This window comes from Rhinoderma darwinii, chromosome 9 (assembly GCF_050947455.1).
Source record: "Rhinoderma darwinii isolate aRhiDar2 chromosome 9, aRhiDar2.hap1, whole genome shotgun sequence".
Taxonomy (NCBI): Eukaryota; Metazoa; Chordata; class Amphibia; order Anura; family Rhinodermatidae; genus Rhinoderma; species Rhinoderma darwinii.
The window spans coordinates 54,783,050-54,803,671 of NC_134695.1; the positions used below are offsets into that span (position 1 = coordinate 54,783,050).

General features: G+C 40.5%; 1 protein-coding gene across 2 annotated transcripts in view; it reads right to left on the reverse strand.

Moving 5' to 3' along the window:
* Positions 1-18,437: 18,437 nt before the first annotated feature.
* CCDC34 (coiled-coil domain containing 34) overlaps positions 18,438-20,622 on the reverse strand; it is a 33,082-nt gene continuing 30,897 nt past the window's right edge. For both annotated transcript variants that reach the window (XM_075837717.1, XM_075837716.1), the window contains exon 7: positions 18,438-19,243. In XM_075837717.1, coding sequence (XP_075693832.1) covers positions 19,029-19,243 — 215 coding nt within the window. In that variant the 3' untranslated portion in view covers positions 18,438-19,028. The remainder of the gene's footprint in view (positions 19,244-20,622) is intronic.

Sequence of the window (20,622 nt, forward strand, 5' to 3'; positions counted from 1 at the left end):
ACTTGTGTGATTGAAAAGGAGGTGAACTGGACTTATTTATTATTCTTTCAGTCATCCACATTTTTGCTTGGCTAAACTACCGTATAAAACAGTTAATCTGTACTTTTCAAGGGACTTCACCAAATGAGGAGCAGATGAGCTCAGTAGCTTAGGAGTTGGCAGGAACATCCAGGACACGTTCCAAAACACATTTTTCCATATTTATATTTTCAGAACTATGTGTGAATATGTCCCTTCTTATAAAATGAGCCACTGCATTCATTTTCATGAGATGGCTCGATGTTCAAAGTATTAGATGTATTTTTGCATAGATATGCCGTTCTTCACACTTTCTAGGCACATTAAAGGGGTTGTCTGGAAACTCAGAGTTGAATAGGGGGTCCCCGATTCTATCAGACAGCATTGAGAGCGGCTATAAAGAGCATCCTTCACTATGGAAGACCTGGCACATCCATGCATTACATAGAAAATGCATTGATTTCAATGGGCACTGTGTAATGCTTCATTTTGCCTGTGGTGGTGCTGCAGGGAAATTGATCACTTCTCCCTCACAGATTATTGGGGTTCATAGCAGTCCTGGCAGAGGACAACAACTTTAAATTAAATATATTGGTAACATTATGGTTCAAATAATATATATTTATATGGGACTAAATGTAAAAAACTCAATAAACCCCAACCGTAACATCTCATCAGGCCAGGGTACTAAATACAACATTGTGCTTTATTCATGAAAATTACTAAAGACATAATATAAATGTAGTAGTTCATAACAGTCAACCAAAACCAATGAAAACACATCTACCCAAAGAAGAGGTCCACTGAGCCATGATGGGCGTTGTATCTTGTGTCGGTCATTTAAACTTGTGTTTCTCATATCTTCAATGACTAAAGATTGAATTTTTAGTTTTAAAGGTGACGTGCTCTCCTTAAAGAGGTTTTCCTGATGGGACTATAGATGTCATGGAGGGGGTCCTCCACTAGTGCCAACCCCACTCGATGAGCCCCACCATTGAGCTGCTGCCAAGTATCTCTGGCAAACTTGGGCTGTCCTTGAATTACATGGACAGCCATCCATCTGATTGTGTGCCATATAAAACTACATGTCGCTTCAGGGGAATGTCTCGCTGCCTGCAGCTACCCTTGGCCAGGGGTTTCAACTGTTAGCCAGGGGTCTCAGAAGCTGATTCTGTGCAGGTGGCTCCCATATGAAAGGGATTGTCTATAACGCAACAATCCCTTTATTCTATTGTTTGATGATTTAATCTCTACACAAATAACAAAGATGAGAGGTCCAAGCCATCTGGAATATTTAGAGAAAGAGATATTCCTTGACCAACAGCATCAATGGACAATTCTTGTGGCACTTCTGGCCACACACAAATACAGTGGGGGACATTTATCAATATTGTGTTAACATCTTTAGAATGAGAAGACAGAAATGGGAAAAATTGTGCCAAATTGGAGCACGAAATGCGAAATCTACGCCAGCCTTGAGTTGGTGTAGTTTTGCAACATATTTTACGCCAGTTTCTGGGGTAAATTATGATAAATGTTTTAGATCATTGCCTTTATTTCCTAACCTGCATTAAAAAAAAAGTGTCAGCTGGAATCTGATTGTTTGCTATGGGCACATCCTCTTATTTGGGGCTGTGGTTCCAATTCAAGAGGGTATTGCCCCTTTGGCTGTGATGGAGTTAGCATGTTTTATGTATATGACACTTAGTTAAATGTCACTGGCCCAGACTAGAAGCAATAAAGCTGGTTTATCATAAGTCTAATTAAGATGAAGTCTTTATGATGATCATAGTTCATTATGAGCCGCTATAACTCTAGTAAATCTTGTTATGCACAGTTTGCCCCCCAGCAAACAACTGACCGGCTCCAGAATGTAATAAATTTCCGCTAATATGAAAAATTATGACTGATACTTTTGTTGAGGTGTCAAACGTAATCTCTTAATGATGTCGGTATTTCCAGTGTATCTTCAGATGGTTCATTTACATATGGCAGGTCATTTATAATGAGAATTTATTCTATATTTATGCAGGGAAAATATTAGTGTCATCTCACATTTGGACCACACTAAGCAAAGATCCATTTTTCACCTGTGTGCACCATCAATTACAGCAGGTATGTTCAGACTTTTCTGGTATGCAAACTACTTTTGTCGAGTCATGGGATCTAGCAACAGGGGTGTAGCTAAAGGCTCATGGGCCCCTGTGCAAAAGTTTTTCTTTCCCCCCTCCCTTCTCTTCATGGCAAACAGCCCGCAGATTTCAGCTACATTGTTGGGTCCCTTAGGTGACCCATCAATGCAGCACTAGCAGCTGGGGTTGTTACTAAGGTCAAGGAGCAATAGCCTCAAGACATGTTTTGTCCCCCCAAATATACAGGGTGGGCCATTTATATGGATACACCTAAATAAAATGGGAATGGTTGGTGATATTAACTTCCTGTTTGTGGCACATTAGTATATGGGAGGGGGGAAACTTTTCAAGCTGGGTGTTGACCATGGCGGCCATTTTGAAGTCGGCCATTTTGTATCCAACTTTAGTTTTTTCAATGGGAAGAGGGTCATGTGACACATCAAACTTATCGAGAATTTCACAAGAAAAACAATGATGTGCTTGGTTTTAACGTTACTTTATTCTTTCATGAGTTATTTACAAGTTTCTGACCACTTATAAAATGTGTTCAAAGTGCTGCCCATTGTGTTGGATTGCCAATGCAACCCTCTTCTCCCACTCTTCACACACTGATAGCAACACCACAGAAGAAATGCCTCCCGATCTGACCCCTTTAGACTTTTATCTTTGGGGTCATCTGAAGGCAATTGTCTATGCTGTGAAGATACGAGATGTGCAGCAACTGAAACTACGGATACTGGAAGCCTGTGCTAGCATTTCTTCTGCGGTGTTGCTATCAGTGTGTGAAGAGTGGGAGAAGAGGGTTGCATTGACAATCCAACACAATGGGCAGCAGAAACAGGGAGAGAACCTCCAGCTCACCGGTCTGCGTCTCCAACAGCGTCCATCGGATCCCCGCGACGGCCCGCGGTATGAAACAATAATGTAGAGGAAGAGTGATCCAGCGCTGATGTTGGTTTTAAAAGGGAAATGAGAGTCCCATGTTTATTAGAAAAAAAATTTGAGTAAAAATAGAACGGGAGACGCAGTCCCAAAGTGCAAGTAGTTAGGGTATATGCCCAAGCCTACGCGTTTCAAACGCGGTCTGCGTTCTTAATCATGGCAAGATCTTGCCATGATTAAGAACGCAGACCGCGTTTGAAACGCGTAGGCTTGGGCATATACCCTAACTACTTGCACTTTGGGACTGCGTCTCCCGTTCTATTTTTACTCAAATTTTTTTTCTAATAAACATGGGACTCTCATTTCCCTTTTAAAACCAACATCAGCGCTGGATCACTCTTCCTCTACACAATGGGCAGCACTTTGAACACATTTTATAAGTGGTCAGAAACTTGTAAATAACTCATGAAAGAATAAAGTAACGTTAAAACCAAGCACACCATTGTTTTTCTTGTGAAATTCTCGATAAGTTTGATGTGTCACATGACCCTCTTCCCATTGAAAAAACTAAAGTTGGATACAAAATGTCCGACTTCAAAATGGCCGCCATGGTCAACAACCAGCTTGAAAAGTTTCCCCCCTCCCATATACTAATGTGCCACAAACAGGAAGTTAATATCACCAACCATTCCCATTTTATTTAGGTGTATCCATGTAAATGGCCCACCCTGTATCTATATATATATATATATATATATATATATATATACATACACACACACCCCTACAGCTCCGCCACTGCATAGGATTAGATACAGTGGCTCAGCAGACAATATCACACAGGATAGGCTTAGATACAGGGCCTGGCAGACAGTATTATTATACTTACCCTTTTCGTTCCTGAATCGGGTTCTCTTCATCTCCGGGTGCAGCGCTGGTCTTTATGCCATTGAGCGTAACAACATTGTGTGCGGCGCACATAACATTGTGCCGCTAAAAAAAAGACATCAGAACTCAGCGCTGCGCCCGCACCCGACTCAGAAGAATAATGGCTAAATATACAGCTACTGCAGTAACAGGGGCCCGTGTAGTTTACTACATAGGCCCCCATTACTACAGTAACTGTGGATAGACATGAATGTGGGGAACCATGGGCCCCCCCGGATTCCAGATGGGATTGGTTTTTATAAAGAACATGCCCATTATCTGTTACAGATGTCTCATAACAATGTTTCAGCCAGAGATTCCCTATAATGGTGTGTCAGCGCAGATGTCTAATAACACCATCTCAGCCCCCAAGACAGCCCGTCAGCCACAGATTTCCTCAAACAGTGCGTCCCCATGACAGCGTGTCTTCCCTCCAAGGATAGAGAGGCAAGATTGACTTATTATGCACAAGTTACTTTTCCCGTCTTTTTATTGGCCCTAATGTTTCTGAGAATACGCCTCTGAGGATCCTATAGTGCCAGTTGCACATGCCCTCCCGCTTACCACTTGGTGGTGGTGGTGGTGCTACCTGTGTCACACTGCCATTTCCCCTTAAACCTCCTTCCACAGCAGGGCCACTTTCAGAACTATTTTTTATATTATGTATATATCAATTTTAACAATTTTCAGGAAAAAAACAGTTCAAAGGAGGTCAACAAAAGGAGATAGTAAAATCAAACACTAACTTAGAAGAACCTGCCTCCCACAGAGGGAAGAGGAAATAGCATTTTGTCAAATCCCTTAAACCTGTTTAGAAGTTTTCAAGGCGGCCCAGCTCTAAAAGGGGGAATAGTGCCAACTAGTCATTGTACTCAACTGGTCACCACCCAGCCATCAACCAGTAGATTGCGAACAACTATATGGCCACCCCGGTTTTACAGGTCGTATATGAGAATGTAAACGTAGGATTCCCTCCAGTATCTTAATGTTTCATAGAAGATTTTTATTTTTTTTTAAAAATAGTCAAAACCTGTTCTGTTTATGCATGAGAAATACCAGGGTATGAATGTGTGATGATTCTCCCTTTACACTGTTTATTTAACCTTTCACCACTATAAAGGCAAAGATTAAGCAGAAAATTTAGCAAACTTGCAATCTTGTGACAGTGTAACTTTACTGCTCAGATTAACTTTGACTTGTATTGCCATGTAACAAAGCCAGAGCATATGATAAATGTGTACGCCGATGACACCGTCCGCTGTAATGACTCTTACATCATCTTTATGTATCCACAAATGTGAATGTAATTGTTCAGTTGTCATGTGAATGGAGTGAGCAAAGCTTAGCTTAAAATGACATAAAAACGAAATGTCAGCCCCAGTAAAAAATCAACATACTATATAAAGAACGCATAATAAATTACTGATGTGTTTTCATCAATTTAATGGTTCCTACAACAACCCACTAACGTGGCGAAACTATTATTATGACAACCAGGTATGACCTTAGACATTTCACACTCCATCTTCACTGCAAGCAATAACTTATAAACTCACACTTCTGAGTCCATAGGGGGAATTTATCAGCCAGTTTTTTGGGGTTAAAAAGTCATAAAAAGACCCAAAAGTCGCAAATTGCATTGAAAATTCGACTTCTGGGTCTTTTTACGCTGGGCTCGACCCTTCGACCCTTTTCAAACAAGGAGGCATGGCTTATAAAAAATGGCATTATCCATAACAAAATCTATGCCACGTAGATCTTAGGCCTCATGCACACGACCGTAAAAACACCCGTTATTGCGGGTCGTAATTACGACCCGCAATAACGGGCCCATAGACTTCTGTTAGTCACGGGTACATTCCCGTTTTCTCACGGGAAGGTGCCCGTGCCGTTAAAAAAATAGAACATGTTCTATTTTTTAATTTTACGGGCCGTGCTGCTATTGTTTATAATGGCAGCACGGCTCGCAAAAGCGGCCGGCTGCCCGTGGCCGCCCGTGCTCATAATTACGAGTCGTAATTACGAGCACGGTCGTGTGCATGAGGCCTTACTCTGTAGGGGATAGCAAGGTATAGACCCGCGCCGGGCCCTATACCATAACCAAGGGATTGGACTACTCCCCACCCGTCAGACTACCCCCATCGGACAATATAAATAAATAAGTATACTCGTCTCATCGCTCCTCTTCGCTTTTACCCTCTAGTTCCCCTCGGCATAATGCGGCTCATACAAGGTCCTGAGGCCGGGCAGCGTCAGGAAGTTGTATTGGACGAAGCACTGATGACGTTGAGTGCTGCGTCGCATGTGAGGCTCTGACTCTGCTCAGGATGGCAGGATTTTTTATTATTGATGTATGTGTTAGATACTGGTATGAATGTTCATATCTATTTTAGGACAATTTCAGGCAGCAGTCCTATGTAAGCTTATAATCATTATATTTATTAAGCCAAGGTTATTTTATGGGGCTGATTTCTTGTTAAACAAAGTATTCTTCATCATGTTCTAGTATAACATCCAGTATGTGTTTAATGTAGCTACCAGACTAAAATGACAGTGTTTATAGAGACACTTGTAAAACTAAGCCTCATATATATTATTAACCCAACAAGCCCATCTCATACAGATTCTGAACTTTCTGATGAAAGGCGAAACGTAGAATATTATTAGCATGGACTGTGGGGACAAAAGGGTGGCGAAAGAGTGAATGACCACCCTCGAACACTTTATTTTAGTCTATATTTTATCAATTCTTTGCTAATAATTTCTTAATCTATCTTTATAGCATTCAGAGCTCTGTTTTTCTGATAAAAAGCTTCAAATCCGCTGCAAAGACGTTAAAATTCTAGCTGCCTTCAACCACCACTAGGGGGAGCTTTGGAATTTATTACATACTGTTTTATTGTTGTGTTTAATTTATTAGGCTTTGTTCACACTGCACATGGGGCATACATGGTGCACATTTAAAGATTACCAATGAATGTGCCAGTACAGTTGCATTGATCTGCCATTGACTCCCATTGTAAAAAGTTATATTTATACTTTTTTTTGCAGGATCCAGATGAATTGAAAAGCATAGTCAACTATGTCTACGAGCATATACCGCCAAATGTATGACAAAAGATCACTCTTTGGCTCTCAATCCTTTCACGACCATGGTGTATTTTTATTTTTTTTCATAGTCTACACCCCAATTTTTTTATTGGGGCGGGACACATAGGGCTTTCTTATTATTTAAAGACGGAGCTCATATTTTTAAACATATTACTATATTAACTTATTTATTTATTAGTGTATTAATTTTTTTTTACTACAGGGGCACATCTTAGAAGGGAATACACGATGTGTGTTCCTTGCTGTCCCATATACAGATTACTGATAACAGTGATCTAATAGTAACAGCCCATTAGTCACAGTGATCAGTGATCTGTATACAGAGACATGCAGAAAAGATGCCGATAACTCTCCAATGGGAATCCCTGTGATGTCATTAATGATGTCATGGGATTCCCTAGCCCAAATGCACAAACAGATTCAGCTGCTATGGGGTTTTTAGGGACACTGAAAAGGATTAGTCAGTGTGACAGCACGATCCTGCCGATGGCACTGCGGGCAGGAGTGTGCAGTGCCATCAAAGGGAGCCACTAAATTACCAAAATAATGGCACACGAACGATGTCATTAGCCAGTTAACTTATGTGGGGCAGGCAGCGCTGGGCTAAAGTCTGTGGGCATGTTAATGTATACCCTGGGAGCACTATGTCGGGAGTGTGGAGACCTAGCGCAGTGTGAACAGAATATGCAGTAATCGTCCCCTAGTGGTAGCTGCAGGAAGCCTTCATTTTATAATTTAACCCTATAATTATGCAAGGGATTTGAAGCTCTGTATCAGAAAAATGGCATTCCAATATTAAAAAAATTAAGAAATAAATACCAAGTTTTGGGGTTTTATCTGTAAGGATAAAGTCTCTTGAAATGGATTGGGAGACAGGTGAATCGTTGCCTGACTAAGCTGTTTCCTGTACCTGGTACAGGAAACAGCTTAGTCAGGCAGAGATTCACCTGTCTCCCAATCCATTTCAATAGACTTTATCCTTGCAGATACCACATAGATCTATGCAAAGGATAAGGCTTGTATGGGCAACATCAGCACATGCAACCATAAGGATTTTGACCTTACCAATGTTGTTCATAGCAGTTGTTTAACCCTTTCTGTCATCTCCTCTGAGCTGCTTAATATTGTGTCTGGATCAGTAGAACTTGTCCTCTAGAGAATAAATCAAATCTATACATTTGGAGCAGCTGCTGGTCAGGACGTGTAGAGGTATATGGTAGAATCAAGTCAACAGGTCTTAGCATTCAGATAATTGTGAGGACTTACCATTTACATACTACTAGTAAGAAGTGCAAAATTATGAAAATGTGAGGCCTCAGTACATGGTGAATGTTCAGGGAAACTCATATTGAGTCATTCGAATGACCATCAAATACCAAGAACCACGTATATGTGTTGTAGGTTCTAGGACTTTGAAAGACTTTGTAGACTTGTGGACCTTGTGATAGACAACTTTGTTTCCCCCAATAAGAACTGGAGCCTTTTCTATGTTCATTGGCCTGCAGTTCATTGTCCTCTAGCTTTTAAACTAAGACCGGGTACAGAGACTATTACCATACATATATGGCAAATTTATAATTGGTATGGATGGGATAAAACATTGTTCGTCAAACACAGCAGTCATACACAGAGTTTGGTCAGGGGGCTAGAAGTGGCTACAAACAGTAACTTGAAACCGCTGGGACCCTCAAACGGTCACATAACAGTGCTCTAACCTTCTTATTTAGCAATGAAGCCTTTGAGCACCCTCCGTGCGCAGGGCCTAAGTGTGACCACCGGCCCTGGAGGCCCACGGTGCCCTTATTTGCAGCCTGCAGTAGTAGACAGTCACAATATTTATGCCCTATATTGTATCAAAAGTGTAGCTAGAGGGACTGGTGGGGCATGAGTCCCAGGAGATGTGTGCCAGGGGAGAGCCAACAAGCCACTCTGCCTTGGCTACAGTATTTAGATACAAGGCTAGGGCAGCAAAATGATTATTTGTCCCAAGTGAAGGAAAGTCTAACTACAACTCGGTCTTATTATTTGCATTGATATAGTAGCACCAGTACATTTAGGTTAGGCTCTGTATACATCCGTTCCCAATGTATGCATTTAATGGAGGCCATAATGGATGCCATAAAGGGACAACCATCCCTCAAAGGCATTAATTGGAAAATAAACAAAAAAGTATACAAATGTTTCCATCCTTGAATTTGGTTAAGGTCTCCAATTTCTCATGAAAAATTCAATACAATATCGCGACATGTTAACAAAACACTTGACGGTCTGGAATCCACATCACAACTTCTGGGTGGCCACATATAGACACATATAGCATATATATCTCGTGACAGATTGTTGCAAAATCATGTTTTTTTTTCAAAGCTGGTCATCTCGCGCCACACATTTCGGTATATGTTAAGATAAGAAAGGACACATTTGTACCGCGTAGTTATTATTTTACATTAAATATCAATTTACTGCCTGGCATCTTAAACTGGAGATGTATACACTTAACGGAGGCCAGTGACAGATACAATACAGTGGCATACATCACCCATAGCGTCTCATTGTAAAAAAAAAAAAAGTTTATTTTAAAGTATACTTTTTTTTTTACTGGACACTGTTGTATGGAATAGCGTAGTCTGCTATGCTATTCCATAATGTTTTTTTGCATACTGTATACTGATGTATACTGGCCAGACGGAAGCCAAAAGGACTCGATCTGAAGATGCAGTAAAGAACTTGCTCACCAGACTATTCACAAATTGAAATATTTTCCTCGGGCTAATATCATAACTTTGCCCCTATCTACCCTTATCACCTCTTCTTAAGACGACAGATCTTCACATGATTACGCACACCTTGGTTTTATCATACTCCTTAAAGGGATTCATGCCAAGTAACTCATAACAGAAGGTAAGGTTGAAACATCTACGAGGAGAAAGGCACGATAGGTTTTAATCTGTTTAAATATTTTAATCTCTAGACATGCTCTCTTTGAAGCGGTCTTAAAGAAGGTATATCAGGCTTATATAAGATGGAAAAAGATGGAAACACACCAAGGCACCTGAAATAACAACATAGAATGAGTCTTAAGATGGGTTTATTTGCTTTGGATGGTCATGAAAGCACTTAAGACCTTAATGCTACAGAAAGTAGGAATCACTTCAAAACAACTTATGTTGACCACTATAGAAAATGTTATTTTCAGCGTCACCAAAGTTATTTTAGGGTGTTCTAAGTGGATCAGCATATAGATATTTTATACATGTCCTGTCATTGGCTTCACAAATGTCCTCGGGTGATGTGGATGTTATTGACTTTGCTAGAAAAACATAGACCTTCATGGAAAAAAAATTGTTGGGGAGGGGAAGTTCCGCTGTACAAGAAAAAGTGGGTCAGTTCACAGGAATTTGGTAGTCATCTCCATGGGTGTAGATTGATGCAGCTGTGTCCAGTACAGCAGTTATACTCAGGTCAACTAACCAGGGTTAGTACTATAGGGGTGGGGGAGTTGCAATTACACTTCGCCCTGGTGTCTGAGTGCCCAATGGCCCCTCGGCCACATAAGAGTAAATTAATACTATAAATTACATTTTATAGTTGGGGGAACATCGTTACAGAATTTGTTTCAAGAGCCTTAGGCTGGGTTCACACGAGCATGTTAAGTCTATAAAGGACGGAACGTATTTCGGCCGCAAGTCTCGGACCGAACACATGGCATGGAGCATCATAGTTATGTACGACGCTAGGAGTCCCTGCCTCGCTGCGGGACAACTGTCCCGTACTGTAATCATGTTTTCAGTACGGGACAGTAGTTCCACGGAGAGACAGGGACTCCTAGCGTCGTACATAACTATGATGCTAGGAGCCCGGCTCCCTGCAGTGTGTTCGGTCCAGGACTTGCGGCCGAAATACGTTCCGTCCTTTACGGACCAAACCTGCTCGTGTGAAACCAGCCTTACAAGAAATTTGTTGCAGATTTCCCCTATTAAGTTCAGGCACCAGGGCCCAGGTGCGATTGCTACCTCTCCACCCTTATAGCGCCACCCTCCACTCCTTATCTGGTACAGCAGGTGCGGCAGGAACAGTGGCTCTACAGTCAAAAGGATTCAAGCTTCACAGGTTTCCCCATTGATCATATAAACAATTTTATATTTAGTTAATATTAACATCTGGTCACAGAAGCAAAATCATAAGTTTTGCATTAACTGTAGACTCTGGAGATAACAGATAAGGGCAGGAATCTTAATTTTTATTTTTTAATATAGGGTCAAAATTTTATATTGCTTTATGTTATAATATTTCTTTTTTAGGTGCTGGAGCTCCATTTTTTTGTTACGGAGCTCTAAATTCAAAATTCTGGCTCCCTGCAGAAACCACTAGGGGGAGCATAGGCATGTACAGCATAACGTTGCCATTGAAATAAAAAAAATCTGTATGCAGTAAGCTCCATCTAGTGGTGGCTGCAGGTAGCCAGAATTTTAGCATATATCTCAAAAGGCTATACAGGGAATATAGAACTCCGTATCAGAAAAAATGGATCTCCAATATCTGCATCAGCACATAAATTTGAACCTAAAAAGTTAGGGTATGTGCACACGATGAGAGGCTTTTACGGCTGAAATGACAGACTGTTTTCAGGAGAAAACAGCTGCCTCGTTTCAGCCGTAATTCCTCCTCCTCGCATTTTGCGAGGCTTCTCTGACAGCCGTAAATTTTGAGCTGTGCTTCATTGACTTCAATGAAGAACGGCTCAAATTACGTCTGAAAGAAGTGTCCTGCACTTCTTTTGACGAAGCTTTATTTTTACGCGTCGTCGTTTGACAGCTGTCAAACGACGACGCGTAAATGACAGGTTGTCTGCACAGTACGTCGGCAAACCCATTCAGATGAATGGGCAGATGTTTGCCGACGTATTGTAGCCCTATTTTCAGACGTAAAAGCAGGCATAATACGCCTCGTTTACGTCTGAAAATTGGTCGTGTGAACCCAGCCTAAATGAGGTTTAAGATGGATCTTGACCAATAAAGTTTAGAGCAACTGAACAAGGTTTACTCAGATGTGCCCAATTGAGCAGAATTTTGTTTGCATCTATAGCCACCAATAACTTTCATCCAAGAGAGCATTGTATTAATATTAAATACTTTATTCCTTTTTGTTAAATAAAATATTGATAATAATTATCTTTATTTAGCGCCAATTTATTCTGCAGCACTTTACAATTTAGAGCCAAAATGTAAAAACATTACAGAGCAATAAACTAATTAACAAATCAAACAAGAGGGGTGAGGACGTGGTTTGCAAGAGCTTACAATCTATGAGGAAATAAAGGAGGTAAAAGTGATTGTTCTGTACAATGGTCCAGCCGTCTTTTATTGTATTAAACAAGTACAAAATTAGATCAGGAATGACACAACATATCATTTTACCGAAGATATTCAGTCTCATCACCCCAGGGTGTTCTTATAAAACTGACAAGTGATGATACACAAACTTTTATTGTGCGGCACCCCTTTTTTTTTTTTTTTATTGCTTAACACAGTACCTGTCATTATCATTATTTAACCTTTTGTGATCTGTTTTTTCTTTGATTACTTGTGGTCTTATAAGTGAACTTAAAGGGGTTGTCCACTACTGCAGAAATGATGACCTATCCACCGGATAGGTCATCAGTACATGATCTGTGGGGGTCCGACGCCCGGACCCCGCACCGTTAAGCCGCTCCGGCTGCCTCCGAGCACCGCACGTACATGCTGGAAGCATGAAAAGGAGCAGACCTGCAGTTCGGCTGCATGGCCCTATGCCATGTACGGAGCCAACTGCTTTCGGCTCCGTACATCGTATAATGGGCCATAACATCCAGTGCCCGCAGGCAGCCGAAGCGGCTTAACGGTGAGATGATTTCTAAGAACGTCAGTGTTTGCCCTCATTCAGACAAGCGTATTTGAGTACGGAAGTGAAACCGTGCACTATAAAAAATAAATTAAAAAAAAAAAAAGACATTAAAACGCATGTACACGCGACAATGAGCAGCGTATTTGTTGTCAGTATTTGTTCAGTATTTTGTCAGTTTAAATTTCTATTCGTATTTGGTTCCATATTTATTCAGTATTTTCATCAGTTTATTACTTCCTGGTTTCTTTCTTTTACGTTCCTTTTATTAAATTGTAATTTTCAAACAATTACAATACAGACATAAAAATGTCTATAAACCATACTTAAATCACTTAATATAACTTATACGTATATTCCAAAGAATCTAAAGAATAAAATAAAGAAAAAACAAAAATGGTTGTGTTATTGCTCTACAATGTACATTTGTTCCCAGGCCACCCAGCTCGTAAATCCTTCACATAAAAAACATGATTTCCATTTAAAGTTAATTCATGACAATGATATTGGTTGACCCTATTTACAACGTTATGAATCGCCTGTAGATTTCCATTTATAGGCCATTTCTAATCTCGCTGGAGACATAATTCTATAGGTAACCCATCTAATAGCCTGGAATTGCTTCCTGGTTTCTAAAACTCCTCCCTGACATTATTTTACAAAGAAATATGGCAAAATAACGCCACTAAAAATGCATAAAATGGTGTAAAATGCCTCAGTCAGACGAGCGCATTAGCAACTAAGTGCCAGAAGCGACTTGGTCTTAAAACAAAAAAAAAAAACTTTCATTAAGTTGTTGTCCCACTAGACGGGCAGATATTCTTTCATGAACGAGCGACGATTCAGTGAGTCGTTTGCATTCGAAAGGCTGTCTATTACACATGATAATAAGCTCTAAAGATTTTCGCTGTTCAGTCGTTACTGCGATCGTTGCTCGTTCCCCTATACCGAATTTCTGATTTGCGAACGACTGGAAAATTTCTGATAAGACGAGGGGATGTGGCAGCGATGAACGATAATCTTTTACTCAGGTAGATGTGGCCGATCCACGGAGATACCACGAGTTATCATTGGTCGTTCGATCGCTGCACGCTATTACACGTGGCGACCTCTTGCCTTTAAACGATTATACAAAAAAATTGTATGTCAATTGCTCTGTCTAAGGCCCCATGCACACGACCGTAAAAAACCTCAGTTTTTGCGGACCGCAATTGCGGTCCGCAAAACCAGAGCCATTCACTTTCATTGAACACTGACACCTTTCCGTAGCACTACGGAAGGGTGTCCGTGCCGTGGAAATGTTCCGGGAATTATGGAACATGTCCGTTCTTTTGCATTTTGTATGCGAGTACGGCCCTAAAATGCGGCTGTCAGTCGGCGGCCGGCCGTGCCCGCAATCGCAGGCCGTGATTGCGGGCACGGTCGTGTGCATGGGGCCTAATATGGCGTTTAATCAAAGGCTTTGTCCACCTTCGCAGTCAATTATTTCTTTTTGTTCCCATGCAACCAAAACGCACAATGAACAACCTTGCAAATAATCTTATTTTACAGCGCTCACCAGATATAGATATTTTTGGGCAGACCTATACATCTCCATGGTAACAGACTACAAGCAAACTCTGTGTAGTCTGATCCTGCAGTCATACTCTTTCATCTGTCCCCTATTTATTGCTAATCTACTGAATGTTTGTTAGCAGGGGACACATACATGGAAAACTATTGGTGCATCCCATGTCAATGTATGAGTGTCTAAACATTACCAACCCCAGCACCGTGCTGAGCTCTCTGGGAACAAATTTTTAGTAATGCAGCATATCAGAAATTTTTAGAAGTGAATTGGTTAACCACTTATGTTGCATGAAATAAGGCGTATGTCACCATGTGACCCCAAATGGTCCATAAACAAAATTAAATTCTCCTTAAATTATATAATCCTGTATTTCCAGAACTGCAAGTAGAGTGCATACCAGACTTCATAGAAAGAGCATTTGGGGCAAGCAATGCTCGAGGGTGGGGACGATCAGTCATTAAAGCAGAGGACACTATACGCGTCAATCTCATATGATCAGCAATTTTTGTGAGACAGAAATTTAAAGCCTTTCTTACAGTCGTGGTCTGTAAACTGTGGCTTTCCAATTGTGGTGAAACGAACACTCAAGGCATGCTGGGAATTATAGTTTTACCGCAACTGGAGAACCACCGGGTTGCAGACCGTTGCCTTAGAAGACAATTTCCAATTTCCAATTTCATCCAGGCACTTCTTACCTTGGTTATCCGATACCATACGTCTTAAAGAGAAATTTCCTTAAATTATAGCATATTCATTAAAGGGGATTACTGTACACAAAGAAAGTTCTCTCTGCTTAAAGGAACGGTAACAGTCGCTTTCCTGGAGCCTTTCACACTTTAATGAACAGACGGCATTTGATAAGTCTTTCTTTAGTCAGACGCCTTAATTTGTCTACTTTATTATCAAGATTAATATTAAAGTATTAAAGGGGCTTTATTTGTTCTCTGGGAGCAGGAAGCGGCTGGTCGTTAAATTCACATTACCAGGGCATTTAAATATTTGCCTTGTCCCTGTTGCATATACAAATTTCAGTCTGATGCCCTAGGCGTACACATCATTTCCTCTGTCCTCAGCGAATACACAAATCATATAAATCTGTGCTCTACAAATGAACTTTACAGGCACCGCAATGTCACAGCATAAATTATACAAAAATATAAAATCATTAAAGTAAATCATGTATCCATTTTTTTAAATTTTTCTTTTGAAGGTGGTAGGCAATGAGATGTTAGATTATTTCTATTTACCATACACCATTGAATTTTTTGTATTTTTAGCAGTTTTTAGCACTATAAAAATATCTAAATAAATACAAAAAAGATAAAATGAGAAAACATGAAACTTTTAATACAAAAGTAAAAAAAACAACTAAATCATCACACAGATAAAGTTCAAAAAGTACAAAAATATTTTTTTACAAATTTAGGTGAGAGAATTTAGCGGTGAGAAGAAATAGTTTATTTAAATAAAATTCTATTAAAATTTTTTGTACAAAAGGTATTAAAATAGCAAAATAAATAAAATCTATGGGGTGACTTAAAAGGGATTCTAAACCTTTTTGATAAACTCAGTTCATATTAAATGTAAACTAAATATGCCCTTAGTATTTTATGTCATAAGATGGTTGTAGTATAGAATAAGTAAGAACCTCTAGCTGTCCGCTTCCTGACTGCAGAGGGTATCCTAGGGGCAGATATACTGTCCATGCACCTTCCCATCCCATCAAAATTTATACAACCCCTTACAACAGATCCATTTATTTCTGCGTCTGTCGAAGATAATGCTCGGCAGCTCCATAAAAATTAATGGAGCGGTGGTCGAGCATGCGCTCTACCGCTCCATTCCTATGGGGCTCCCAGGAACACCAAGATAAGCCCGTTCTCGTGATTGGTGGGGGTCCCAGCGGCCAGGCCCCTACCAATCAGATATTTATCACCTGTCCTGTGAATAGGTGATAAATATCGATTAGAAGAAAACCCCTTTAAGGCCAAAAGTGGATCTTCGGGTCTGCAGATGAATTGAGGAAGCCGTACATAGATATCAATGTGTGCACCACAGCTTACATAAAAGACAACTAACCAAGTTAAAATGTAGTATATGTTGATGAGCTTAAGGGGATTTTCCCATTAAGATAACCCTTGTCCACATGCTCTGTTAGGGCATATGCACAACATAGAGTGGGGTCCCCTGCTCACGGACCTTCCCAATTAACCAGGGAAAAGAGCCACTGAATGGGAGCCATGTAATGTTAATTTTATCTGCAGTGGCCGCTTCAGGAGAGATGCTGCTTTCCCCAATGACGACAGCTGGCTGTGGGTTTTAGCTGCTGGACCTGTGGCGATCAGATGATCACAGGCGATTGTCCAGTTGGGACAACTCACATAATATATGAAATAACCCCACAAGGGTTGCAAATTATTATTTCTATAAGCATCTTCAGCCTTGCTCCCTGACTCTCATATTCAGTAAGGTCTACTACTTCTACAGTAAGGCCCCATGCACATGGCCATGCCCGTAATCATGGGCCGCGATTGTGGGCACGGCCGGCCGCGCCCACATTTTCAGCCCGTGCTCCCATACTTTGTAAAAAGCAAAAAAGATACGACATGTCCTATTTTTTGCGGTACACTTCTACGGCTCGGACACCTTTCAATAAATGGGAAGATATCCACGGACAATAGAAGTGAATGCATCCGTAATTGTGGACCGCAATTATGGACAAGAATAGGACATATTTCACAGATCATTTCTACAGAACGGACACCCATCCGTAAAAAATACAGAAAGGTGTCCGTAGCCCATAAAAATTAAGGGGTCCGTAATTATGAAAAATACGGTCATGTGCATGGGGCCTCACCCAGCTATTATAAAACTTGAAGTAAGTGCCTTCATGGTTGTTACTCGTAAGATTCTATAGGTCCACCCCATATAACAGTACCATACACAGATATTAATACCACTGGAATAACTGATCTCACGGACATTCCTACAACTTAGTGAAATGTCAGAAATGTCTATTAGTTGCTTTATAAAATGTAACTTTTTCTGACAAACAATAAATGTCACGTGAAAATCTAAATCCAGTTTAATCCTTCTTGTAAAATTGTGTTTAAAAAGGAATCTCCAGCAGCCAGCACCATGCTTCTAGATATACAAATCGTAGCTATGTACATAGAGGACCTGTCACCTCTCCTGACATGTCTGACTTAGTAAATACTATATTTCCCATAAAGCGATTCTGGAGAATCGTTTTCTAAGAATGCTGGCTGTGCCGTTCCTCTCTTATTCCTCCTGGGAATTTATAAATTAATAAATGGGTGTTACCGATTGGGGTGGGGGTCCCTACAGTCGAACACTGTCCAATCAGTGCCATACAGTGTAGGAACACGCCTCTCTGACAAGGGGAATAATAACAACCTGTTCATTTATTCATTAATTTCTAGGAAAAATAACAGAGGAATGGCACAATGCAGAGTTGTAAGAGAATATGTTCTAGCATTGTTATTTTATTGGGAATACAAGTATTTACTAAAACAGACATGTCAGGAGAGGTGCCAGGTTCTCTTTAATATAATGTCGTTTATACTATGCTTCATCAGATCCGATCACTGTTCTGCTCATCCTGATCTTAAATGGACAGCTAAACACAGGTATAATACACCTGTCAGAATGAGGTTTAACAATGTAGAGTAAGGGTATGTTCACACGGCAGCCTCCGTTACATCTGAAATTACGGAGCAGTTTTCAGGAGAAAACAGCTCCGGAATTTCAGCCGTAATGGCATGTGCAGGCGTCTTTCGCTGCGTCCATTACGGACGTAATTGGAGCTGTTTTTTCAATGGAGTCAAGGGAAAACGGCTCCAATTACGTCTCAAGAAGTGACAGGCACTTCTTTGACGCGGGCGTCTTTTTTTAAAAAAAAAAAAAAAAAGACGTCGGCACAGAACATCGTAAAACCCATTCAAATGAACGGCCAGATGTTTGCCGGCGCTTTGGAGCCGTATTTTCGGTCGTAATTCGGGGCTAAATTTTCTGCAGCAATTCCGTTGTGTGTGGACAAGCCCTATGAAATCCATACACCCGCTGCAGAAACAGCCAAATTCAGCTGAATAGAACGGATTTTCACGCATGGAAAATTTCTGCAACAAAATCTGCCGCGTGTGATATTTGATAACAGATGAAGTGCCCCCTGCTCCGTTTCTAGTGAGTCTCCAACCCCCTGACTGCCAATTTTGGCAAATATTTAATGGGACAATTATACCCGCTAGTTTTGCATATTAAAGCTACATGAACTGGGCCTTAATTTAAAGGTAAATGCCCTTAAATTGTGAATAAAAATGTTAATCCTGTTTTTTGGAAATTATGCAGCAAATGTGATGTGAAAAAAAAAAAGTTACTTCTATGAATGGGATAATGGGCCAACATATCCAGACCTGAGGAGGTCTTACTTCTTTTGTTTTCTACAATCACGGCCGTCATCCCCCTCATCTATCTTCCAGACGTCATGTCTATCTTTTAAACATCCCTCCACCAACTTTAAGATTGTCCTTAGGTTTATAGACCAGGGCCGTGTTGGATCTGTACGACTTGTGCGATACGGGTCTCTTGTTCTTCTTTCCAGATGAGTTTTTAACAGTCTCCTTTGGTGGTGGCATGGGAATAGGTTTCCATGGGATGGGGTTATAAAAGCCTGGGGCAGGATAAGAACTTCCATCATAATAACCTAAAATAAACACATAAAAATAAATCATTACAAGAGTGGAAACCACAACAAGTATAACATAGCTGTATTGTTCTGCCAAAGGTGGAGATTTCCAGTGCCGCTTATTTCTCAGGGAAATGACAGAAAATAGGATCAAATTTGCTTAAAATTACAGAAAAGTCACAGGGAAATAAAGCATCAGGCATATTAAAAACCAACTCATTTGACACAAGTTTACCCCAAAAGAGGGACGACGACAATCAGGCTGCCTTCATTTAACGTAGATTGCAAACGGATACGGTCTAAGGCCCAATTCACATTACATTAAATGGCCTAAGCTTGACATATATGCCGGGAAAAGCTTCCGACGTATACGTTAAACAAAGGTTGTAACGGATGCCTAACAGCGGCATCCATCAAAGACTTTAACAGTATCTGTTAAAGGGCTACGCCATGAACTAGGGTCACGAAAGTTCATGACGTAATGGAGCCCCATGTACACGGTTAGCGTGTACACACCAGGAGATTTCCAGATGTACATACTAAACGTAGTGCACAAGATGTGAAGGGGGCCTAAATCAGCAGGGGCCGCCCACAAGTACCTAAAGTGTATGGACAGCTTTAAAAGTTCAATAAAGAAAAACAAATTAAGGGGGTTTAATAAACCTAAAGGGTTGTCTGGATTCAAAAAAACATTTTTACATTCCCTATTAAGAGTTACTAGAGGGAGTCCCCGTTTAGGAGCCTCATCTATTAGCCGATGCAGGGAGTGCCTACAAAGAGCATTTCTTGTTCTGGTGAACCTGAAAATAGAAACTGTGTAATGCCTAATTCCCCCTGTGGTGGCACTGCAGGAAAATTGAACAATTCCCTAACAGATTACAGCGGATTGCTGGGATTACAGCTATAAAACAAACTGTGATCCGCTTATTGTCAGATGCTTCTTCTAACAAAAAGCCCATTATGTTGGCCCTGAAGTGCCAAATATGCATTCTTTTTAATAAGGGGAAGAAAGATAAAACGGCAGAATCTCTGACACCAATAATCTTGGGGGATTAAGTCGGTTGAAATTTTTTTTTTTAATCCTTTCATTCCTCTAATGGGGTGCCGCTATAGATATTAAATAGTCTACTGTATCTGGATAGCTTTACTGTCTAAGAGAGGAGTCATCTATGAGAGGTTTAATAAAGATAGAGGACTGGTAAGTGTCTCGATGGAGGTGGTTTGGTAAACTACCAACCGCTAAAAATTACGTAAAATACATCTATATATATACACACACACATTATAATCTCTCTCTAGGTAGGTCGATAGATGCAGCATTAGATGCTAATAAAAGGTTCTTGAAAGTAAAGTAGTTCTTTCCGGGGAGGGTAGTAGTGATTATCTCCCCCATTCTC